The 26,371-nt window shown below is 42.1% G+C and overlaps 2 protein-coding genes across 6 annotated transcripts in view; one reads left to right on the top strand and one right to left on the bottom strand.

Moving 5' to 3' along the window:
- LOC126273197 (protein mono-ADP-ribosyltransferase PARP16) overlaps positions 1–3,791 on the bottom strand; it is a 48,084-nt gene extending 44,293 nt beyond the window's left edge. For 2 of the 3 annotated variants that reach the window (XM_049976729.1, XM_049976732.1), the window contains exon 1: positions 2,605–3,791. In XM_049976729.1, coding sequence (XP_049832686.1) covers positions 2,605–2,883 — 279 coding nt within the window. In that variant the 5' untranslated portion in view covers positions 2,884–3,791. The remainder of the gene's footprint in view (positions 1–2,604) is intronic. The other variant, XM_049976730.1, reaches the window with a different exon arrangement.
- Positions 3,792–3,832: 41 nt separating this feature from the next.
- Positions 3,833–26,371, top strand: part of LOC126273196 (aryl hydrocarbon receptor nuclear translocator homolog) — a 477,342-nt gene continuing 454,803 nt past the window's right edge. For all 3 annotated transcript variants that reach the window (XM_049976728.1, XM_049976727.1, XM_049976726.1), the window contains exons 1-2: positions 3,833–4,014; positions 4,886–4,934. In XM_049976728.1, coding sequence (XP_049832685.1) covers positions 3,984–4,014; positions 4,886–4,934 — 80 coding nt within the window. In that variant the 5' untranslated portion in view covers positions 3,833–3,983. The remainder of the gene's footprint in view (positions 4,015–4,885; positions 4,935–26,371) is intronic.

Below are 26,371 nucleotides of genomic sequence, written 5' to 3'. Positions count from 1 at the left end.
TAAATGATTTGACAGCCTTCTATGTGTTTCGATCTTTAAGGTTTGCATGAGAACTTGGAAGGAAATCCAACAGACTACGTGCCAGTTTCTGCGTTTAGCAGTAAAATGAAATTTATGTGAATATATACGCTATGTGATCAAAAGTATCTGGACACCCCAAAAACATGTTTTCCATATTAGGCACGTTGTGCTGCCACCTACTGCCAGGTACTCCATTTCAGTGTCCTCAGTAGTCATTAAACATTGTTGAGAGTGCAGAATGGGAACTCCGCAGAACTCATGGATTTCGAAAAGTGATAAGATGATTGCGTGTCACTTGTGTACTACGTCTATACAAGAGATTTCCACACTCCTGGACATCCTTAGGTCCACTGGTTATGATGTGATAGTGAAGTGGAAACGTGAAGGGACACGTACAGCACAAAAGCGGATGGGCCAAAGTCTTCTGTTGACTGACAGAGACCGCCGACAGTTGAGGAGGGTCGTAATGTGTATTAAGCAGACATCTATCCAGACCATCACACAAGAATTCCAAACTGCATCAGGATACACTGCAATTACTGTGACAGTTAGCTGGGAGGTGAATAAACTTGGATTTCTTGGTTGAGTGCCGAAAATGCAAAACCACCACCTCGCTTGGTGTAAGGAGCATAAACATTGGACAATTGAACAGTGGAAAAACATGTGGAGTGACAAATCATGGTACAAAATAAGGCAACTCAATGGCAGGGTTTGGGTATAGCGAATGTCTGGTGAGTGTCATCTGCCAGCGTGTGTAGTGCCAACAGTAAAATTCGTATGCGGTGGTGTTATGATGTTGTCATACTTTTCATGGAGGAGGCTTGCACTCCTTGTTGTTTAGCATAGTACTATCACAGCACAGGCTTACATTGGTGTTTTAAGCACCTTCTTGCTTCCCACTGTTGAAGAACAATTTGGGGATGATGACTGCATCTTCAACATGATCGAACACCTGTTCGTAATGCACAGCCTGTGGCAGATTGGTTACACAACAATAACATCCCTGTGATGGGCTGACCTGCACAGAGCCCTGATCTAAATGCTACAGAACACCTTTGGGATGTTTAGGAATGCCAACTTTGTGCCAGGTTCACCAACTGACATTGAAACCTCTACTCAGTGCAGCACTCCATGAATAAAGAGCTGCCATTCCCCAAGAAACCTTCCAGCACCTGATTGAATGTATGTCTGCGAGCGTGAAAGCTGTCATCAATGCTAAGGGTGGACCAACACCATATTGAATTCCAGCATTACCGATGGATGGCACCACGAACTTGTGAGCCATTTTCAGACAGGTGTCTGGATACTTTTGATCACATGGTGGATGTTACCATGGGAATATCAATATGATATTTGTCACACACATGAACAAATAATATACAACTAACATACCTTTTTTTCAATAAATAAATCTGATTTTGAAATTTCCAAAAATTAACAAAAGCCTGATTTGGGAAAATTCTGCATTATTATGATTATCATCATGTAGCAAATACTTTTAAAGCTTGTATGAAACTAAATAATGTGGTGTAAGTTTTAGGTGATTTTAATGTTTTAAAAAAAATCAATAAAATACATAATTTTGTAAGCTTTAAATATTAATAAATCAAAAATGAAAGGTCCAAAAGATTTTTAGTTGTGATTTTTTTCTGCAAACAATTACCAATACAAATGTACAAAAAAAGTTCAGAATCTGAGATATCAAAGATGAGACAAAATTCGTTTTACAATCTGTAGATTTGTCCAAAGTAGGCTACTACCAATCCACAAATAAACATGCAAATAAATCATGTTTATTTGCATATGGCCTCCCCATCCTAGCCTCTTGATGGCAGTCAATAAAGGAACTGAGAACATAATAAAAATCCACTGTCCCTTCCACCAAGCAGAAGCATTGCATTATAAGGTGATCATTCACATTCATAGAACTGAACTAAGAATTGCTTGGGGACAAGAGGGGAATAAAAGTGTCTACTAAAATTGTTAATGGGCCCTTCTATTATTCTTCTTCTAGGCATATGTAGCCTATCTATTTGGGATGTATTTATTTCAAGAATATAACTGCAGGTCTCAGGTTCAAACATGCAGCTAGCAGCATACAGAGTAGCTGATAAGGTCTTAAATTAGATAATTGCACACAGCTGTCTTACAATCATGTAAAAACTCACATTATGCAATACTACAACTTTTCTTTTTACAATGTACTCGCTAAACAAGACATTTTACAACACTCTTTTCAACATGCAGCAGTACATTGTACTAATGTATTTTGATTAAATTACAAAGCAGAGTTTAAAACCCACTAAACCACTAGCCTTTCTTCATAAGTGCGCGCATAAATTGCAAAATATATACATTATCCGGGAAAGCTCTCAAAGAGAATGACTCAACAATCCAATACGACTCGCTTCCTGTCAGTGACATTTACCACACACATTCTATTTCCTCATACATTCTACTTATTTCGTATTTAAATTGCTTTATGGTTTATTAACAGTTTGAAATAATCTTCAACAATGTACTACTTCCTAATGAATATGTTCTTGAGCAACCTTAACATTACACACAAAAATAAATACGTACCAATGAATCAATGTCTTTACTGTTTTCTTTAAGGAACTTCGGAGGGAAAGGTTTGAGACAAGTGTCATGCCTGTAATGTTGACAAGCAGCCACAAATAAACTCCATTTCACGTCCGCTGCTAATAAATCTTTTTCCAATAAGAGTCTAAGACTAGCCAATTTCTTATCCGCAACTGTAGCATCGTTTTCAGACTCTGGAGCATCGTCTTTCGGCACTTCAGCAGGAGGAATATCTAAGGCTGATTCTGCGGGGACATGTTCTGTCTCGCTCTTCTCCATGAGAAATTACTAGTTTCGATAAATGAAACTTCTATTGGTCAATTTTGTTAACTCGGTATGGTTTGTTATGTATAGTAAGGCAAACTTTCACATTGCAACAGAATTTTTATGCACCCAAACACAATTTGATGACCTCACTATCGATTTTGATAATAAACATCCAACGAAGATTTCAAAATGCCAACATTGTATCGCTGCAATACTGCCAAAGAGAATCTGTTCTACAAATTCTTTGCATATCCGACCATATATCAGTGGCCTAAGTAGATTATACATTTTTAGTATCCATATTCCGTCCAATGCATTAAGTTAAAATTTTAAATTATGCCAATTTTCGTACTAATGTGTTTAGTATATCCCACAGCAACAATGACTTGTATCTATGACAGTTTTAATGTTTTGACAACTTATTACCAAATTATGATCTCTGTCGAACCTGCTTCACTTGGAACAAACGCTTGATTCATACAACGACGAAGGAGATGTCAATGAAAGCAGCTGGGATCACTTAGTGTGATTGTAGGCTAGATTTAAACGAACACTAATATGCTACGTAGAAAAAAAGACGGACTTTTCTTGCTATAATGCAAAGGAAAGGTGAGAACGTTTGCTTCCCTGTCTTATATGAAATATGAGGTAACGTAAGATATGCAATGGAAGGAACAGGGAAATCCTTACTGGTTTCAACTCGTGAGGAGGAACAGGAAAATGAATCGACTGAAAAGTAATAACTGCGATGCGCGGGCTGGACTTTTGCTAACATCCATAAAAACAACTTTCGTCTGCTGCGGTTCTGCATGGTATTATTTGCCCCCAATATCGAGCCTCCTACTATAACACGTCCCTAACCTTATTCATTCTAACCTGTCAAAACAAACCCTTGCTCTTGGTTATGACCAAAGATGGCGCATTTGATCGTGTGTTCTCGGAAATCCACGGTAAACACGAGAAATGAATATGGCCTCCATGTTGCTGTAAACAATGTTTTTGACTTTTTAGGCGTTTATAGTACGTGCTTTTCAAATCGTTCTGCTTGAAGGATTTGTAAGTGTTCGTGAGTTTCGAAGAACATCATTACTGACGCATGCATACGAAGTCAGATGTCCGCATTAACTACTCATTCTGTACCAGGTAAGATACTTTAATGCAGACGTCCTTGATTGTTGTGAAATTAAAATATGTTTCAACAATATTAAAGTTGCTTTCAGGGAAAATAAGATACTTGGAAGGTTTCTGTAGCTTACACTACGCTGCTAAAAATGTGGACCTCAAAAGCTGCATTGTACCGAAGCATGCTGTTACGGGATTGTGGTAGTGTCACCACATTATGTTTCAGCTTGTGAAAACATTAGGTCGTTAATGTTTTCATATGCTGTTTATATATCTGTCAGGTTTGAAGTTTATACCACGTCCTCTTACCTGTATTTTACATTTTTTTATGGATTTTCATTCTCTCGGAGAAGAAAATCTGACATGAGTAACGAAAGCCCTCCTGTCAAACAGGAACATAGTGGATTGACGCATTTGAGAATTAAGGTATTCATTTATGCGGACAGGCGTATTGATCATGTTAATTTTCTCCATCTTTAGCGAGCAAGAGTCAGAAAATAATTGTATCCGAAGTGTACATATTGGGTGCAGTTCATAAAGTGGCAGATTTGTGATTGTAATGTTATTGGTAGAAAACAATTAGTAACTTATAGGATTTGTAACAGTGACCGACATAATGCACCAAACAAAGTTGAAATCTTCGTTACGGCAATACGTCTTGGCGTACAGTCATGTCGGTGTTTAGTCAATTTTATTAATATGTTTCATCGTAGTTGAATTCGAAGGGCACATCCTCGGTCGTGAAATTAATAGAAAAATTATAATCTCTTTGTCACATGTGTTCTAATAAGAGATAAGCTGATATCATGTGAGAGGTTGCATGCAATTTTCTTATCAGCTGTTCGACGATGAGCACCAAGTGATAGTCTGTTGCACGCTTTTCTTTTTGCAGGGACTGACCCTACCAAGGTCATCCAGAAACGTCGTGCTGGCTCAATAGGGTAAGTAAACGTTAAAGAGGGTGAAGACTTGACACATCTTTGTTGACAGTACTTTTGCTATCGCATTAACAATTCTCATCATGATTTCACAACTTTATCCACGGTCCCAACTCCGTTACTCAGTGGAAATATTATTCCCTTTTTCTACCTCGCATCTGCAGTTATTTCTCAAATTAAAAATACGATGCGGTAATAAACTCCTATAGGAGGACGAGCAATAGTGACATTGGAACCTCATGTACCACATTTCCATCTTCCCACTGTGGTTTCTACTTTCGCCGCAAGGTCGCGCGATGAGACACCAGCTGTTCTTGAAGGTAGATGGCGCGTGCATTCGCATGGCAATTGGCAATGTGTAGTGGAAATGAATCCTTTAATTTCCGTTATCGCTGTGTAACCATTGTACTTACGAAGGTACTCGTGTTATAGGGTATAAGATTCTTCTTCTATCCGACAGTGTTTCGTGTAAGAATTAATTTAGTGTTCAGATGCCTGTGACATGGTTAGATATTTCTCCACAACACAATGTAACGCGTTGTCAGACGTACTTAAATGTTGCGGAGTTAAAATGTTTTCAGAATAAACAAAGGCTGCATACATTGTGATAGCATAAGGATCAAAGACTATGTAAATTACAGAACTTCACGAAGAATAATTGCGAAGCTGCAGACTATGTGACAAACTTGCGATGAATCACTTCATTTCAAAATTCAGCATTGAAGGAGTGCGTGAAGGAGGCTTTCTCTTTAACAAAGGCCGACCAAGTAGTGCATCATATCTCCCGCTCACTGCCAAAAACGTTTAAAAAAGAAGTTGTCGTGTTATTTTATTATTGTGGTTAATTGTGGACAGAACGGGTTGTGAAAAATCATGTTATTGAAAATGTAAACGCGGTATAAAATCTATTACTGCAAAATAAAACTATTTTTCAAAAATGTGTAATAATCGGTAACCGCTTTTCAATTATTTGTTTCTTTTTTTCAGTAAACAATTTAGTTCTGGACTAAATCTTTCACTTAATGTAGCGCCTTTTATAATCTTGTGATAACTGTACAGTAGTCTTGTGGAACTAAAACAAACATTTAGCCCACCTCGATGATGTGCAGCATAGCTACGTACAGAGTGCGAGGTAAAATAGCAAATACATGTTAATTTAAATGATAACAGCCTGTATGATTCTGAAGTGTACCAATCAAAAGTTATACTTCAGTAAAACAAGAGTCATAAAAGTATAAAACAGAACACTGTGTATGGTAACTCAATCATGTGACGTACCATGTATGAAAGCAACAGGCGTGCAAAGCAAAATAATTATACAATCTCCGTTCAGCAGTTTTTTTTTCTGTTTCTTTCACTCTTATTCATTCTGTAAAGACACCCATGAACACATGTCAATCTGAAAAGAAAATCGTAACAGAAATCTATGCGGCTTACTGACGAGGCTCGGCAGGGATTTAGAAATAATTCAGTGAAATGAAAACAATAATGGAATGAAACAGAACGTATCTATAGAATGGTTTTACTCTTATCATGTTCACACCATGTAAGTTCGTGTTTGAACATGAGAGCAATGACACGAACGACTTAATGACTGCGAGGTGCCAGAGAAGCGGAACAGTCGTTGCAGTCTGTGTGAATATTAGTGACTGTGTGAGGATGGTCAAGAAGCGTATATCAGTGTCTGAGAAAAGAGCAATCCACGCCATTTGCAGCATCCTAATTAGGTGTGATAGCCGTCTCGTGAAATAAAAAAGAAGCAAAATTAACAGAGTTGAGAGCTGCAGTACAGACGACTGCGAGGAGGAGACAGTTTCGAGTAAGGAAACCACGTATCATAGTCAGGAGTTATTCTTTCAAGAAAATGATTTTAAAGTCGACATTACATAGATTTTTAACAATATCGGAAATGGTACTTTTAAGGTTACTTACAAGTCACCATTGGTCTTCCAGAATATTAAGATACGCCATAACCCAAGGTCTTGCCCTTCCTCCCTAAAAATTCTCGTAGGGCATCCTTGACTTTAAGCTGTGTTTGAACCCATTCGGTATGTATCATAATTAACAGCGAAAACTCACTACCTGTAATTAGGGCCGGCCGCTGTGACCGTGCGGTTATAGGCGCTTCAGTCTGGAACCGCGCGACCGCTACGGTCGCAGGTTCGAATCCTGCCTCGGGCATGGATGTGTGTGATGTCCTTAGGTTAGTTAGGTTTAAGTAGTTCTAAGTTCCAGGGGACTGATGACCTTAGATGTTAAGTCCAATAGTGTTCAGAGCCATTTGAACCTTTTTTTGGGGGGGGGAGGGGGGTGAAATTATACGATATAGAAGCAGACACGTTCCAACGAACATAGGTCTGCAAACGAGCTCTTTGTGAGAATAAATGACAGTGTGTGAGTTGAAGGAGTCCTTGAATTCAGTATGATATGTTTTCCTAGTTAGTACAAATGTGTTTGAAATGAGGACTTTTCAATTAAGTCCTGTAATTGAGGTACAAATGCCCATTTTATACCTTAACAAGAAATACAGTGTTACTTTAGCGCGATAGTTGCCAAAGTTCGCTGTACGATCAAAGAATCCGTTCCACGAGTCATCCTTGCATTGGGACGCAATACGGCACTTTCGTTTCTGCGATGAGTTACGAATTCGTTCAAGCACCACATTTCGCTTCTCCAGTTCTTCAACAGTACCAACGGAAGTGCTGTACACTTCACTTTTGACGTCACCCTAGACCGAAAAATCCAGAGCACTGAGATTGGGGGCCAAGGTACGGGGGCCCTGCTCAACTTATCCTTCACGGAACGTATTGGCGCGTTAGAAATCGAAATCATAAGCCCGCAGATAACTGTACAAGTGCCCTCATTACGCATGTACCACATTCCTAAACAGTGGGCCATCTACATCTATACTATGCAAACCATCGTGAAGTGCATGGCAGAGGGTACTTCCCATTGTACCAGTTTTCATGGTTTCTTCCCGTTCTATTCACCGGAAAGAATGATTGATTGCGGGGTCAGGGATTTTCTCTGCCTCGTGATGGCTGGGTGTTGTGTGACGTCCTTAGGTTAGTTAGGTTTAAGTAGTTCTAAGTTCTAGGGGACTGATGACCTAAGATGTTAAGCCCCATAGTGCTAAGAGCCATTTGAACCAATGATTGAATGCCTCTGTGCGCGCAGTAATTATTCTAATCTTATCCAGCGATCCATATGTGAGTGATACGTAGAGGGTTACAGTATGTTCTTGGAGTCATCATTTACAGCCAGTTCTTGAAACTTTGTTAGTAGGCTTTCTTAGATTAATTTACGTCTGTCGACAAGAATCTGGCAGTTTAGTTTCTTCCACATCACTGTAATCTCTCCAACAAGTGCAATAAACATGTGACCATTCATGCCGTTGTCTATACACATTCAATATCTCCCACCATTCTATTTGATGTGGGTCCCACATACTTGACAAGTATTCTAGGATGGGTCGCACCAGTAATTTGTAATCAATCTCCTTTGCAGGTTTGTTGCACTTCCAATAAATCGAAGTCTACCATCTGTCTTACCCTACGTGATCATTCCATTTCATAACCTTGCAAAGTGTTACACCCAGGTATTTGTATGAGTTGGGCGATTCCAACAGTGACTCATTGATATTATAGTCACAAGATACGACGTTTTTTAGTTTTACGAGGGGCACAATTTTACAATTTTGAACATTTAAAGGAAGATACCAATCTTTGCATACTTTGAATGCTTATCGAGATCTGACTGAATATTTATGCAACTTCTTTTGGACAGTACTTCATTATAGATAACCGCATCATCTCCAAAAAGCCTAAGATTGCTATTAGTATTGTGTGCAAGATCGGTAACATAAAAAATGAACGTCACGTTCCCTGGAGCGCACCCGAAATTACTTCTACATCTGACGATGACTGTCGATACAAGATAACATGCTGTGTCCTCCTTACCAAAAACCCCTCATTGCAGTCACAACTTTCACTTGATACCCCAAATTATCGTACTTTCGACAATAAGTGTCGATGTGGTACTGAGTCAAATGCTTTTCGGAAATCAAGAAATACCGCATCTACCGGACTGTCTTGATCCGAAGTTTTCAGTATGTCGTGTGATAAAAGTGCGAGTTGGCTCTTTTCGGAATCCACGCTGGTTGGCATTGAGGAGGACATTCTCGTTCGAAATACCCCATTAAGTTTGAGTTCAGAAAATGTTCTAGGATTCTACAGCAGATCGATGTCATTGTCGAAGGTCATGACTGAAATGGCGACTTAGGCCCTAATCAAAAAAATTATGTTGTAGATACATTAGCGCTAACTAGGATACGACCACAAGTGTCAGTCTTCGCTGTTAATTATAATACGCCTTGTTTAAAAGACCAGCGTGTGTACGTCAAAGAGTATTTTTGTGTGTACAATCGGAAGAAAAGGCTTTAGAACTATTTCTACACTGTCTCAAGTATCCTACGTTGTCAAAAGCAGCTATGCATGGGACCTTCCAGCTGTCTTAATCACGGTATAAGTATCCGAGTTACAGAAGTTCTTATCTTTTGTAATTGTTTCAGGGCCCTCAAGAGAATCCTCGATGTTCGCGACGAACTGGCAACTTCTGCGGGTCTGATTTGGAGCATTAGTTTTTAAAATCTCCCATTGCTATAAGGGTTCATAATCCTAATCTTTTAAAGTTTGAAAGAGCAACGAAATCAGCTATACAGCGAAAGATTTTCGTAACGAGATTGTAAATTTTGTCCTTTACGATTACTTCTAATTGAATATTTGACTTTGAGCGTCGACACTATTGCGAAATTTATAAAATGACGTTTTCAGAATGTTAATAAAAACCACGATTGTTGTCTTTGCGTGTTAGTTTATTACACCACAAACGGTTTTGTTTTAAATGGTCACGTTCAGGTGACGAAATACAACAACACGCAGCGCTATGCTGGACGTTTATTCAGTTGTGGGGCGGCCGGAGGGGCCGTACGGTTCTAGGCGCTACAGTCTGGAACCGAACGACCGCTACGGTCGCAGGTTCGACTCCTGCCTCGGGCATGGATGTGTGTGATGTCCTTAGGTTAGTTAGGTTTAATTAGTTCTAAGTTCTAGGCGACTGATGACCTCAGAAGTTAAGTCGCATAGTGAGTGCTCAGAGGCATTTGAACTATATTCAGTTGCGGAAGCAAATGATCAAGATTATTTACTCTTTCTCATCTTTAGCGATGATTATGTTCCATTGTTTATTGCCACGACGCGTTTTGACGGCAGGCTGCCATCATCATATGTCTAACTATTACTTAGACGTTAGTTGTTAATTACAAATTCATGAGAAGTGTGAAAAGATTTTTTGCTGTGTGTAGCAGTGAGGCAATGTTCCGAAATGTCGCTACCTCTGTGCAAAAGGCATAATTTGTATTAGTGCGCATTTTTATTTGTGCTGTATATCTAAATAATCTCATTGACATCTTTACTTACATGTTGTACGAATGACACACGGAGCGCAAGAACAAGCACAACAGCATTACGTCACACTTTCTCATGCATTTGTTGACACGAGAAAGTGTGAAGTAATGTCGTCGTGTTTGCTCTTCTACTTTGCCAAATATGTTAATGATCTCTCCTGAAGTGGGTGTTATTTCTGTCACTCCCTTGATACCGTGGTTATGTCGTCCAGATTGCGGTGAATCACAGTTGTCTTCCGCTTATCCAGATGCAGCTAAAACCAGTGTACCGACTAAAAAGCGAATCGACTTGCTTTAATGGGGATTTTCACGTCCACCAGCGAACAGTAAGCTTGTGTCGTTAGTTTTGTGGATAACTGTAATTGCCGGTTGCGACTGTCAGAACACAATAATCAAGCGCTGGAGATGAGGCTCCTGATGCCGTCAGCAAATTATCAGCTTCAGAAACGCGGAGGAAAGAGAAGTTAGAGGAAATTAGGAGTTGTTGCCGTCACAAATGAGTTCGTGATGTACTCGAAAAAGCAGCCAAGCCCGTTTTCGTTTACCAAACTAACAGTGTATGCCGAGACACAAAAAATCGGTTAGTGGTGGGAGGGTGTGGTAGAAGTATTTTACTTGTTAGTGCAGCGGACGTCGCATTCACGAACTGTGCATGGTGTTAAGTGTTTCTGCGGACAAATATTTTTAGAGCCACTTTGTTATTGAACGAGTTTCTGTCTATGGTATACGGGTGAGTCAAAATATTATGACCACTCCCACTGCGACGTTGGATGCCTCCTCGTGGCGTTGCAGGCATGTTACGCGGTAGCCAAAGTACAAGCGTATGAAAGCGAAACAGACACGGAATGGGGATCACTAGCAAAGTAAAAGCTGAAAATGGGGAAATGCATTGAAATAAGCGATTTTGACAAAGGGAAGATTATTAAGGTGCTCATCGTCCAGGTCAGGCACAACGAGCTCTGACTCCACAGAACGTTGCAGCAGTTGAAACCATAGTGAAGTAAAAACGTCGAGTGACACTGAATGACATTGCAGCATGTTTGCAGATTAGTCTTGGGTCAGCACACCATACTGTGCGTGATGTGCTCAGTTTCACAAAGTGTCTGCAAGATGGATGCCACGGCAGCTGACTCCTGAAATGAGATAACGACGTGTTGGTGCTTGTGAAGAACTACTTCCGCGTTTTGAACGAGAAATTGATGGCTTCCTTGCAAGAATCGTTTCTGGAGACGAAACCTGGGTTCACTTACAACAACCGGAAACGAAAAGAGCGAGCAAGGAATGGCGCCATCCCTCATCACCAAAACCAAATAAGTTTCGGACAGAACCATCAGCAGGAAAGGTTATGCTGACTCTCTTTTGGAACGAAAAGGGCGTCATTTTGGAGCTTACATGCCTAGAGGGACCACTGTCACCAGTGAATTATACACAGATCTCCTAAAAAATCATCTGCGGCCTGCAATCAAACAAAGCGACGTGGATTGCTGTCAGGAGGTGCCCTTTTGCAACATGACAATGCAAGGTCCCACACTGCCAGCACAACATTTGCAACAACCACAGACCTGCTTTTTGAGTGTCTTCCTCATCCACCATACTCACCAGACCTTGCCCCAAGTGATTTTCATATGTTTGGACCACTCAAAGACGCAATGGGAGGAAAGAAGTTCCGTTCTGATGAAGAGGTACGCCACGCGGGGCATGAGTGGTTGCGCGGACTACCAAAAGATTTTTTTTCCTAAAGGAATTTATGCACTTTTTAAGCGGTGGAGGACTTGCATTGAGCGTGGGGGAGATTATGTTGAAAAGTGATACAGCTTTGTACCACTTCCACTCAATAAATAATATTTTTTAAAAATATTTACAGTTTTCATTTGACTCACCCACGTATTAAGCACGCTTGTGAACGAGTATCTCTAAAACGGCAAAGCTGGTCGAATGTTCACGTGCTACTATCATGAGCATCTACGAAAAGAGGTAGAAGATGGTCGGGCATCCATGATTTGTCACAGAACGTGGGGTTCGGAGGCAAATCTGCTCTGTAAAGTAGCGCAGTTGGTGATCTGTGGCGTCTTTGCCGAAAGAGTTCAAAGCTGGTGCACTTACAAGTGTTACGGAGAACACCGTTCATCGTACATTGTTGAACATGGAGATCCGCAGCAGACAGTCCCTACGTGTTCACGTGTTGTCCCAACGACATCGGCAGTTGCGATTGCAACGGGCACTGAGCCATCGGGATTCGACCGTCAACCAATGGAAACGTGTCAGCTCTTCGGTTGAATCACATTTTTGCTACACTAGCTCGATGATCCTCTCCACAAACGCCATCATCGAGCTGAACGACGGCTCAAAACGCGCAGCACTCCATGGACGAAAGCTGATGGGAGCAGCATTATGCTATGGGAGACGTTCTCCTGCGCTTGCATGGGACCTGTTGTGGTAATCTAAGAACGCTGACAGCTGCGAACCACCCGCGTCTCTTCAAGTTTAATGTCTTCCCCAACGGCGATGTGATCTTTCGGTGGTGTGGTTTGTCCGTGTCTCGGAGCCAAAACCGTGCTTCAGTGGTTTGAGGAGCATTTTAGAGAATTCACGGCGACCAAATTCGCCTGATATAAATCCTATGGAACCCATCCGGGTACCGAGAGAGCTGGCGCAGTGGTTAGCAAACTGGATTCGTATTCGGGAGGACGACGGCTCAAATACGCGTCCGGCATTTGGGTTTCTGTGATTTTCCTAAATCGCTCCAGGCAAATGCCGGGATGATTCTTTTGAAAGGGCACGGCCGATTTCCTTCCCATTCCTTAACACAATCGGAGCATGAGCTCCGTCTCTAATGACCTCACTGTCGGCGGGACGTTAAACACTAACATCCTCCTCCAAATGGCTGGCTATCGGGCGCCTCACCGCATCGCGTACGCAGATCAACGGTCCGTTGTATTACATGACCGGTGCGTAGACATCTAATGCCACTTACCTCCACAACATACCAACAGACAGTCGGATCCCTGATGCGCAGAATCAGGGATGAATTTCGTTCCAAAGCCGGGCAAACAAGCTATTAAGAAGGTGATTAGTGTTCTGGGTCATCAGTGTACATTTTACAGGTAAAAGTGCACCAAATTTCTGTACTTCGTGAAAGAATGATTTATTTCTTCTGATGGTACATATCCAACGTGGATGCTGGCAATATGTTATTACGTATATTGATATACATTTCCCAATTTGCTCTTGGATACCTGCCCATCCTAAATTATACAGTCTCTTGAATGCCGTACAATCCACTATGGTTCCGGCACAGATCATCCCACACGCGTCCTCCACAAGATTATTAACTTCTTTCCTTGAACTCTCATCGTTTGTCCGAATCGTATTCAACCCTGGGGCAATGTCAGTTCTGTAAGATTTGTTTCTCTTTCGTGTCATCTAAAGCACACATCTTATTCTGTATCATGCGAGTCTTCGACGGGCATTGTTTTCTGATCAAAGAGAATCGCATCCACGTCTATACATCGCATTAGCTACCGTCACTTTTTTCCCTTTTGTTTTCGAATATCAGGGCTCTGTTATCGGTAATATACATACTCCCAGATCCAGCCATTTACTTCCACCACCGACAGCACAGAACAGCATTCGTATCACTAGCTCAATTCCAAAGAATAACTCCTCTCCATCAATATACTTAATTATTTTCATCGGCTCAGAATCGTCTTTTACTCTTCTTAAAACTACGCTTGTTTCTAGAAATATAATTTATTTTATATTTTTAAAAACCAGAGACGTCAGAGCATTAGTATGACCGGTGACACACGCCTACCTTAAAAGCACGAAGGGACCGGTCCAGCGTTCATAGTAATGCACTCTTAAGACGAAAAAAAAGGCGCACCACGAAGGAATTATCCGAATTGACGGAAATCGATAGATGTGTTGAACATGTACAGACAAAGAAATGATTAAAATTTCAGAAAAATTGATGATTTACTCAAGAGAGAGAGAGTTTCGCAAACTTGAGCTAGTCAACAACGGGTTGGTCCACCTCTGCCCCTTATGCAAACAGTTATTCGGCTAGGCATTGATTGATAGAGTTGTTGGATGCCTTCATGAGGGATATAATGCCAAATTTTGTCCAGTTGGCTCATTAGATCGTCAAAATCCCAAGGTAGTTGGACGCTCAAAGCTTTCTCAATTGAGTAGAGATCCGGCGACCTTGCTGGCCAAGGTAGGGGTGGCTAGCACGAAGACAAGCAGTAGAAACGTTCTCCGTGTGCGGTGGAGGGGGAGAGGGGGCATTATCTTCCTGAAACGTAAGCCCGGGATGATTTGCCATGAGAGCGAACAAAACGAGACGTAGAAAAATCGTCAACTTAACGCCGTGCTGCGAGGATACTGCGGATGACAACCAAAGGAATCCTGCTATGAAAAGAAATTGCGCCCCAGACCATCTCTCCTCGTTGTCAGGACAAGTTTTCAGCTTGGAATTTCACTGACTGCAGTAGACTTCTCTTCACTGATGAGTCCCGCTTCGAATTGACCCCCTATGACCTGTTGCCACGGAAGTTTGTCGCATATAATGCGTTTGTTGTTATCGATTAAATACACTGTCTGTCAAAAACAGCTGAAGCATCCGGAACGGGAGAAGGAAACGAAATGAAACTTAACGGTTTGAGAGGTTATGTCATGATGTTATTTCAGTTATTACAAAATCGAGTTAAATTCACAAAGAAAAATGGTTCAAATGGCTCTGAGCACTATGGGACTTAACATCTATGGTCATCAGTCCCCTAGAACTTAGAACTACTTAAACCTAACTAACCTAAGGACATCACACAACACCCAGCCATCACGAGGCAGAGAAAATCCCTGACCCCGCCGGGAATCGAACCCGGGAACCCGGGCGTGGGAAGCGAGAACACTACCGCACGACCAAGAGATGCGGGCAATTTACAAACAACTTGGAAGTATGATCCCAGTGATCAGTATGACGTTCCACCCCCTGTGGGCTGTATGTATGCATTATGGCACGTGGCAGAGGGTACCCTGTACCACTACCAGTTATTTCCTTTCCTGTTCCACTCGAAAACAAAGCAAAGGAAAAACGACTGTCCATATGCCTCCGTAAGAGCCATAATTTCTCGTATCTTATCTTCGTGACCCTTTCGCGCAATATATGTTTGGAGGCAGTAGAGTCGCTCTGCAGTCAGCTTCAAATGCCGGTCTCAGTGACTGGATGTTATGTTATTATCATCATCATCATCTCATCCCCATCGACGCGCAAGTCGCCGAAGTGGCGTCAACTCAAAAGACTTGCACCAGGCGACCGATCTACCCGACGGGAGGCCCAAGCCACACGACATTTCATTTCTAAATTTTCTCATTAATGCTCCTCGACAAGAATGTCGCCTTCCCTCCAGCGATACTTATTTGACCTCCCGAAGCAGGTCCGTAACACGTGTTGTTCATACCTACCAGTAACGAATCTAGCAGCCCGCTTCTGATTTGCTTCTCTGTCTCCCTATAATACGACTTGGTACGGATCCAAACACTCGAGCATTACTCAAGAACAGGTCACACTAGCGTCCTACATGCGGTCTGCTTTACAGATGAGTCACACTTTCGTAGAATTCTCCCAATTAAGCCGAAGTCGACCTCTCGCATGCCTGTTTCATTTCATATCGCTTTGCAACGTTACACCCAGATATTTAAATGACGTGACTGTGTCAAGCAGGACACTAATAATGCTGTATCCGAACAATACGTGTTTGTTTTTCCTACTCATCCGCATTAACTTACATTTTTCTACATTTAGAGCTAGCTGCCATTCATCATACCAACTAGAAATTTTGTCAAAGTCATCTTGTACCCTCCTACAGTCACTCAAGTTCGACACGTTACCGTACCATACAGCTTCATCAGTGAACAACTGCAGATTGCTACCATCCCCGTCCACCAAATCATGTCTTTATATAGAGAACAATAGTGGCCCTATCACTCGACCCTGGGCCACTCCTGATGATACCCTTGTCTCTGATGAACACTCGTCGAGGACAACATACTGGGTTCTCTAACTATCTCATATCTGTGAACCCATTCCACATGCTCGTGCCTTCTTTAACAGCCTGCAATAGGGTGCACTGTCAAACGCTTTCCGCAAACCTAGAAATATGGAATCTGCCTGTTGCCCTTCATCCATAGTTCGCAGTTTATCATCCGAGCAAAGGGCAAGCTGGGCTTCGCACGAGCGGTACTTCCTGAAACCATGCTGATTCGTTTAAATAAGATTCTCGGACTCAGAATATTATATTCGAGGTGAGAATGTGTCAAAGGATTCTGCATCAGACCAATGTTAGGGATATTGGTCTGCAAATTTGCGGGTCTGTTTTTTGCCATTCTTATATACAGGAATCACCTGCGCTTTTTTACAGTAGTGTGGGACTTTGCTCTGGGCGAGAGATTCACGGAAATGCAAGATAGGCAAGGTGCCAATGTTATATACTCTCTAAAAGCCAAATTGGGATTCCATCCGTACCTCGTGACTTATTTGTTTTCAACTCTTTCAGTTGTTCCTCTACGCCAGGAATGCTTATTACTGTGTCATCTATTCCGTACGGGAAGTGTGTCATATGTCCGTTCTGTCGTTTCCTGTAGCAAGCCAACCCAAACTGTTCTAACTGGTCTTTGACGTACGGGTTTCTAGCAGTGGGACGGATTTGACGTCCCAGCTGGTCCCAAACACGTTTTATTGGGAACAGATATGGGGATCTTACTGGTCATCGGACTATATCAGTATCACGAAGCCAGTTCGTGCAGACGCGTACCATGTATGGACGAGCTTTGTCATGAAAAATGGCACCACAATACTGTCGCATGAAAGGTAACACATGAGGATGCGGGATGTGTCTGACATATCGTTGTGCTGTCGAAGTTCCCTCAATCAACACAAGCTGCTACCTAAAGTCATAACCGATGGTAAACCCACATCATGATGTCAGGATTAACTCCGCTGTGCCTCTTCAGAACGTTGGAAAAGTGGGACCTCCCTCTAGGTCACCGCCACACTGGCCGACAGTGGTCATTCTGGGTAGCGCAGAACCGCAATTCATCACAGTGTAACGCCATTCATCAGTAGCCTATGCTTCCCTGTCGCGGTGCCACTTCAAGCGCATCTACATCCACATCATAATCCGCAAGCCACCAAATGGTGTGTGGCGTACTTTCGGCACCACTGTCTGATCCCTCCAACCCTGCTCCACTCGTGAATAGTGCGTGGGAAGAATGAGTGTAGGTAAGCCTCTGTATTGGCTCTAATCTCTCGAATTTTCTCCTCGTGGTCAATACGCGAGATCTATATGGGGGGAAGTAATATGTTGTCTGACTCCTCCTGAAAAGTGCTGTCCCGAAATTTCAGTAGTGAATCTCTCCGTGATGCACAACGCCTCTCTCGTAACGTCTGCCAGTGGAGTTTGTTTACAATCTCCGTAACGCTCTCTCGTCAACTAAACGATCCCGTAACGAAACGCGCCGCTCTTCGTCGGATCTTCTCTACCTCCTCTATCAGTCCTACCTGATAGGGATCTCTGATAGATGAACAGTACTCAAGAATCGGGCGAACAAACGCATTATAAGCCATTTCTTTCGTGAATGGTTACATTCCTTTACGATTCTTCCGGAGAAACTGAGTCTGGTGTCTGCTTTTCTCGCTGTCTGTTTTATATGGTCATCCCACTTTAGGTCGCTCTGTATAGTTACGCCTAGATATTTTACGGCATACGCTGTCTCCAGCTATTTGTCATCAATAGGGTAGCTGTACAGTAGTGAATTTCTTTTCCTTTGTATGCGCAATATGTTACATTTATTTACGTTTAGGTCCAAATGCCAGTCTGTACCATTCATCAGTTCTCTACAGGCCGTTCTGCAAATTCTTACTACCTTTTGGCGTTGCTACTTTGGTATAGACAACTACATCACCTGCTAATGGCCTTAGAGAGCATCCGACGCTTTCTACTAGATCGTTTATATACAGGGTGAGGCAGCTAAGTCATAACACCTCTTGTATCTCCCCAACCGTAATAGGTACAAAGATGCCGTTTGGACAGTGAATTTCAGGGACAGGGGCTACTTGAATACATCACATTTCATGTTTGTGCTATTTTTTTTAATTACAGAGATAAGAGGCTATCTTTGGTTAGCGTAACATGATGGGCTTAAAAAGACGGTTTCCAGTATATCATAATAATTAGGCGAATAGTTTTTGAGACACATATATGTTCTCGTATCGTGTTCGTCCTTCGAAGCGGCGTTGTCCAATGCGACCTTTCCTGTTGAGTCAACTGCCAGAGTCTGCACCATTCATCAATTCTTTGCAGGTCATTCTGCAAATTCATACTATCTCCTGGCGTTGCTACGTTGGCATAGACAACTGCATCATTTGCGAATAGCCTTAGAGTGCTTCCGACGCTTTGTACTAGATAATTTATATATATCGTAAACAGCAACGGTCTTATCACACTTCCCTGTGGTACTCCGGATATTACATTTACATCATCTACATCTGTATGGATACTCTGCAAATCACATTTAAGTGCGTGGCAGAGGGTTCTTCGAACCACCTTCACAATTCTCTATTATTCCAATCTCGTATAGCGCGCGGGGAGAAAGCACACCTATATCTTTCCGAACTAGCTTCGATTTCCCTTATTTTATCGTGGTGATCGTTTCTCCCTATGTAGGTCGGTGTCAACAAAATATTTTCGCATTCGGAGGAGAAAGTTGATAATTGGAATATCGTGAGAAGATTCCGTCGCAACTAAAAACACCTTTCTTTTAATGATGTCCAGCCCAAATTCTGTATCATTTCTGTGACACACTCTCCCATATTTCCCGATAATACAAAACGTGCTGCCCTTATTTGAACTTTTTCGATGTACTCCATCAGTCCTATCTGGTGAGGATCCCACACCGCGCAGCAGTATGCTGAAAGAGGACGGACAGGCGTAGTGTAGGCAGTCTCCTTATTAGATCTGTTACATTTTCTAAGTGTTCTGCCAATAAAACGCAGTCTTTGGTTAACCTTTCCCACAACATTTTCTATGTGCTCCTTCCAATTTAAGTTGTTCGTAATTGTAATACCTAAGTATTTAGTTGAATTTGCGGCTTTTAGATTAGACTGATTTATCGTGTAAATCTGTCGATTTAGCTCCGCTAAGAGCGACTTGTTAAGTTCTATCTGCAAGAAAGTCTTGAATCCTACCGCTGAACTGCTCCGATACTCCGTAAGCTCGTATTGTTTTCATTAAACGGTAATGCGGAACGGAGTCAAATGCCGCACTAAAATCAAGGAACACGGAACACGGCATCAACCTGAGCCAACCTGAGCGGTGTTGCCCACTGCACTGTGGATCTTATGAAGGAACAGAGCGAGCTGAGTTTCGTATGATCTCTGTTTGCGGAGTCCATTTTGATTTTTATAGAGGTATAGAGGAGATGTTCATTTTCCAAAAACGTCATAATTCTTGAACATAAAACATGTTTCATAATTATACAACAGATTAACCTCAACGATATAGGTCTATAATTGTGAGGATCTGTCTTACGGCCTCTCTTTAAAACGGGAATGAACTGCGCGTTTTTCGTTGCACAAGCGAACTACGATAAATTACTGCTAGAAGGGGAACAAGTTCTTTCGCATAATCTTTATAGAATATTATAGGTATCTCATATGGTCCTGAAGCATTTCCACTACTAAGCGATTGTAGCTCCTTTTCAACTCCGCGGTTGGTTATCCTCAATATCTGCGATTTCGATGTTCGTACGACGATTGAAAGGAGGGACAGTGTTACGACCGTCTGCCGTTTGTGCCGTGGTGTTGACGGCAACCTAAGCGTGGGACGGCAATGACCTAGTACGGCTGCTGCTAGTCCCCTACCAGTGGTGCGGGGTGACACAGAGCAATGTGTTTGTTGCACAGTACGGCGATCCTCCCCCTTGTGGTCGTCAGACGTGATCAACCGAAACCTTGAAGGGGAGTGTGCCCGTTGTCACATTCCCATGCAGTCCAACATCAGCCCACTGGTGCATACAGATGTCTCACAAATATGGATACTGCACGATTCGACTAGCTGGCCAAACGGAACCCACACCGAGAGCGCTTTCAAACTCTGCCAAGTACTGATAACGTCTCACGCAAGCACGCAGCGTCCCTGTGTTCTTCACAGTGGTCGCTCAACATCTGACGCTGTTCACACTTCTTATATACATCATCAGACCTCGTGACAACCGTAGTGCTCTCTGGCGGCCGTTCATCCTTCACAGAGAATTGCAGCTCTAATCATTTACGTTCGTGTAGGAAGTTCCACTAACATCCGACCGTGTCTTCTGGGTCTTCACATTTTTTCTCAGATTCTAGCTGAAACTCAGAGATTATATTATCTGTTACTGCCAGAAGGCTACCAGATTCGGAATTCCAACCGACAGTCGTCTGTATTATCAACAGTGTTATGCCTTCCTGTCGCATTTTCTTAATGTTTACTCATTTTACTAAGGTTTGAAGCTCCTCTTTTCGTTCTTCCATGTTTGCGATTTAAAAACTGGCTTTTTTTGGAAATCAGCCTTATGCACACGCAATTAGTTTATTTTTATATTTACCCAGACATGATTCGACACCAGTGTGTCATCTTCTGTGGGTCAAATTTTTATTTCTTAAAATTACATCGCCAACTGAACTATATTATACATCGATTTTAGTGCTCCTCTTTCGTGTCGCCGGCCGATGGTCGCAAGTTAGAATCCTGCCTCGGGAATGGATGTGTGTTATGTCCTTAAGTTAGTTAGGTTTAAGTAGTTCTAAGTTCTAGGGGACTGATGGCCTCAGAAGTTAAGTCCCATAGTGCTCAGAGCCATTTTAACCATTTTTTGTTTCGTGTCCCTGGTTGCTCTTCCAATCAGCTGCTATTTAGTGCATTGGTTTCATTTAGCTTTTCACAAATTTCCGCTCACTACTTCACCTCACATGCACTTACACAAAATGTGATCTGAGCAGACACTTCTGACAACACACTCAGTGAGAGGTGTCCTTTTTATACACTAATGGCCATTAAAATTGCTACACCAAGAAGAAATGCAGATGATAAACGGGTATTCATTGGACATATATAATATACTAGAACTGACATTTTCACGCAATTTGGGTGCATAGATCCTGAGAAATCAGTACCCAGAACAACCACATCTGGCTGTAATAACGTCCTTGATACCCCTGGGCATTGAGTCAAACAGAGCTTGGATGGCGTGTACAGGTACAGCTGCCCATGCAGCTTCAACACGATACCACAGTTCATTAAGAGTAGTGACTAGCGTATTGTGACCTGGGTGACAATCTGAGCAGTTCTCTTAGGTTGTTCGCAGATGATGCTGTAATTTACCGTCTAGTAAGGTCAACCGAAGACCAATATCAGTTGCAAAGCGATTTAGAAAAGATTGCTGTATGGTGTGGCAGGTGGCAGTTGACGCTAAATAACGAAAAGTGTGAGGTGATCCACATGAGTTCCAAAAGAAATCCGTTGGAATTCGATTACTCGATAAATAGTACAATTCTCAAGGCTGTCAATTCAACTAAGTACATGGGTGTTAAAATTACGAACAACTTCAGTTGGAAAGACCACATAGATAATATTGTGGGGAAGGCGAGCCAAAGGTTGCGTTTCATTGGCAGGACACTTAGAAGATGTAACAAGTCCACTAAAGAGACAGCTTACACTACACTCGTTCGTCCTCTGTTAGGATATTGCTGCGCGGTGTGGGATCCTTACGAGGTGGGATTGACGGAGGACATCGAAAGGGTGCAAAAAAGGGCAGCTCGTTTTGTATTATCACGTAATAGGGGAGAGAGTGTGGCAGATATGATACGTGAATTGGGATGGGAGTCATTAAAACAAAGACTTTTTCATTGCGGCGAGACCTATTTACGAAATTTCAGTCACCAACTTTCTCTTCCGAATGTGAAAATATTTTTTTGAGCCCAACCTACATAGGAGGGAATGATCATCAAAATAAAATAAGAGAAATCAGAGCTCGAACAGAAAGGCTTAGGTGTTCGTTTTTCCCGCGCGCTGTTCGGGAGTGGAATGGTAGAGAGATAGTATGATTGTGATTCGATGAACCCTCTGCCAAGCACTTAAATGTGAATTGCAGAGTAATCATGTAGATGTAGATGTAGATGTGTGGTGTGATGGGACGAGAAGTGACTCGTGCAATTTGTCAACCATCAACTCTTACAGAACCACGTGAGCAGGTTGAGCAGGCGTGTCATAACGTATCCCAGCACAGTATTCGCCATCTGTACGATCGACTGGATGCCAGAGTCAGCACCTGCATTGCTGCCCTTGGAGGCTGCACTACGTACTAATATGTGTGTTTCAGCATGGGTCAATACCTGGCACTACACAACCACGTATGCTAGTGATCTGTAAATGTAATCTTTTCATATACTCCATATGCACCGTTGCAACAATAAATGCTGAGTGAATTGAAAACCTGGAAAAGGGTGTACTGCTTTTTTTTTTCACGATAGTGTATTTGCCGTTATATTACACAGATGACCTCAGAACCGAACACATTTCTAATTTAATTTCTAGTGTGAGTTTGAAGAATTTTTGTAAACAGTAGCCCTGATTAATTAATGGGTCTGACTGTAGAATTAGAATTATTTTAACCGTTGCATATTAATGACAACTAGTCTGCTAACAGTTCTATCCATTGTGGACAATTATAGCATGCGCATAAACACTGTCTCATTAGCGTGTACCCAGTGCATTGTTTTCAAATGCGAGAGTTTCCGTGTTATTCAGTTTGCATCAACGCAGAACTAACGTGAACACCTACCCAGTGCTGTGGGGTCTGCAGAAGACGTGACCGACGGCGCACACAATCTAACTTTGAAAAAGTATTTCTTAATCCACAGTTTAATTCCACGCCAGCCATTTCCCACTCCTTGTTGCTCATATTGGTCGCCTCCGTGTGCCCTACACCATCCACAAACTCAAAATCATTTTGGAACACTGTTTTGTACGATTTTTTGTGGCTCCTGTTTTCGCACACTATTGTACGTAAAGCGTCATGGCACAGAACTCAGTATTCGCATGCCTCTTCAGTAAATAATGTGATGGCGTTATATGACGTGTGTGAAGCCTTTAGCAACAGATGATGTGACGATATGTAAACTCGTATTCAGCTTTTTAACTGTTGTGCAGATAATAATATGGTGCGGTACGGGGTGGGAGCTGGGGGAGCGCATGCGTGCGAGAGAGAGAGAGAGAGAGAGAGAGAGAGAGAGAGAGAGAGAGAGAGAGAGAGATTTTTCTTTCTTCGGGGGGGGGGGGGGGGGGGGGGAGATTTGCGAGTCAGTGAATAGATAACGGACTTACGTTAGAATGCAATTTTCGGAATACATTGTTTTTTTAACCCCATGTGTTAAGAGATGACTGGATAAGTGATATCAGAAAATTCTAGTCCCTTACTGTCATCAAAACAACAGTACACTGTTCCAGTGTCCCTAGACCATTATGGTGAGTAGGAGCCACAAGCTTATGTTCATTTCTTGCCAGTATTGGAGACAAACATTATGTGATCAGTTCTCGTTTTCTTTATAGCGATGGTCTTCCATGCATAATCATAAGTTCTTCATTGTAATATAGCGTTCCATCTACTGAAAAGAACGAGCGTACTCAGATTTGGTAGTATCGACAGAGGACTCGTACGTCGACCTACATACAAAATCATTCTGCTGTTCGAAGTGATTACAATATTCCACGTTCATGATCCAAATATTTTAGCTCAGCATCTTGTGTCTAGGTCTGCTGCCAGCGTTACCTAGTCTGCGGTGCTCCGACGTCAGGAAAGACTAGCAAAAAAGGACAACGGTGTATGCTCCCGGTACGTGACCGCATAAGGTGCATGAGCCGTTCAACTCTCCGGTAACAGTGCCAGCTGAAATGAGAACATCAGGGACTGAACACGAAATGTGCTGTGCGCCGAGAGGATTATGGGATTTATGCAGAGATGTCAGACTTTCAGCCCAGGAGGGACGAAATCCATATTCCACCCACGCCAAGGTGTAATCCGCACCAGACAACGATTTTTCCCGATTTGAGGCTAAGCCGGTCTTTCCCCGACATGAACCGGCAGCGCGTTACCGCGGCTCAGGGCAAGAGCTTTCTCTGACGGAACTCAAGGGCAGTTTGACCGGTGAGTTCGCGTTGGCCTTTCGGACAGCATGGCTATCCCTCAATTTCGTTTGTGCTTATCCTTAGATAGCGAGGTTACACATATCTTAAAAAGCTATGGTAGTTTTTTTTTTTTTCAAAAGCTCTAAAAGAGAGTACTAAAAAGATGCTCATAGTCTGCGTTTGCTCAGCACTTCGTAGCAACGATGAAACAGTATCATATCATTCATTCATTTTCGATGTTATGTACAGGCCGTAGCTCAGAAAGAATAGTTCATTTTAAGTACGAGTGAAAGCATACGTTTCAGCACGCTTTATAAGCCCGACATCTTTTGCACGAGGAGACAATTATTTCTAAGGCACATTGTCAATGTAGTACACTCTGTGCTTGCGGACTATAGTTAATATCAGATAGAGTGCTGATTATTCAGATTTGTGGCTACAACACTGGTCATTGTATTTCCATCCTGTTTTTAAATTGCTTGTCCAGAGTAGCCTGCACTCAATTTCAGAATTGACAACTGTATTACCGTTTATATTCGAGGAAGTAGAGTGACATAAAACTTTATAGCTGGCGTGCAGCCACATATCCTTTTGTTCTCAGGTGTGATTAGTTAAACAATTGAAGTATGTGAGTTACTGCATTAATTACAGCGTAGGACTGCCTGTAGTTTATTGTGCAGATTTGATTCACCACGGAGTGGATACAAGCAACCCACGACTTGTTAGCGGAATATTTTTCTATCAATCAGCGTGTAGATAAACACTTAGCGTCAACAAAACCACGAAAGATTCTTTGCTCTAAAATAGACTACAGCTAGTCAACAATGTAAGGTGGCTGGGCTGTTTAGGAAGATGATGTAGCCCAGTCGCTTGTTCACCAAGCTGCGCTTGACAGAGATGGCATATACTTCGAGATTTTGTCACCTATGCAGGCTTCAGACAGCAAATAAGAAAGATTTTTGTGATGCTATTGGCTTGGCGAGCCTCAATGTTTGTTCAGACACCTAACTGAAAGGAACTTCTTCCTTCACACCCATAGTATTTTTTTCTTTCCGTTGACATCTGCTCTATGTTCTGTAGAATATAGTGCGTAGTTGTGTTTTTTATGCAAAGGGATAGCTGAAATGAAATGCGGTGCCAACGCATCGCCTATCCTTTCACCAAGGAGGCCGTAGAGCGTAGAACTTCAATGGAGAGTGGTACATGAGTGATTTGATAAGTCTGGTAAATTTCCATCAAAGAATGCTACATATTTGTTACCTCTTCATAGTCCGGAACCGTGCGACTGCTAAGGTCGCAGGTTCGAATCCTGCCTCGGGCATGGATGTTTGTGATGTCCTTAGGTTCGTTAGGTTTAAGTAGTTCTAAGTTCTAGTGGACTGATGACCACAGCTGTTAAGTCCCATTGTGCTCTGAGCCATTACCTCTTCATGGTTGGTGAACTTGATTATTCCAAGGATCGTATAAAGAATTTCAGGCATGTACAACGTTGAGTTCATTGTTCACAGTCGTCGGAAAATGGAGAAACTTAGTTTAGTGTTGTTATTAAACATTTTCATTTGAAGGGTTAGACTGCCACACAAATCAAAACAGAATTGGATGAAGTTCACGCGGACTCTGCACCATGATTGAAGACAATTTTCTTTAGGATTAATGAATTTAAAGGTGGTCAGACAAGCACTGAAGAAGAAGTGCGAGTCGGCCGTCCAATTGAGATAACCTTAAAAGTAAACCATTGACAATAAAAATTCATGAGATTG

This window comes from Schistocerca gregaria, chromosome 5, assembly GCF_023897955.1.
Source record: "Schistocerca gregaria isolate iqSchGreg1 chromosome 5, iqSchGreg1.2, whole genome shotgun sequence".
In the NCBI taxonomy this organism is placed as follows: Eukaryota; Metazoa; Arthropoda; class Insecta; order Orthoptera; family Acrididae; genus Schistocerca; species Schistocerca gregaria.
Note: the sequence above shows the minus strand (reverse complement) of the source record. Positions and strands in the feature narration are given on the sequence as shown.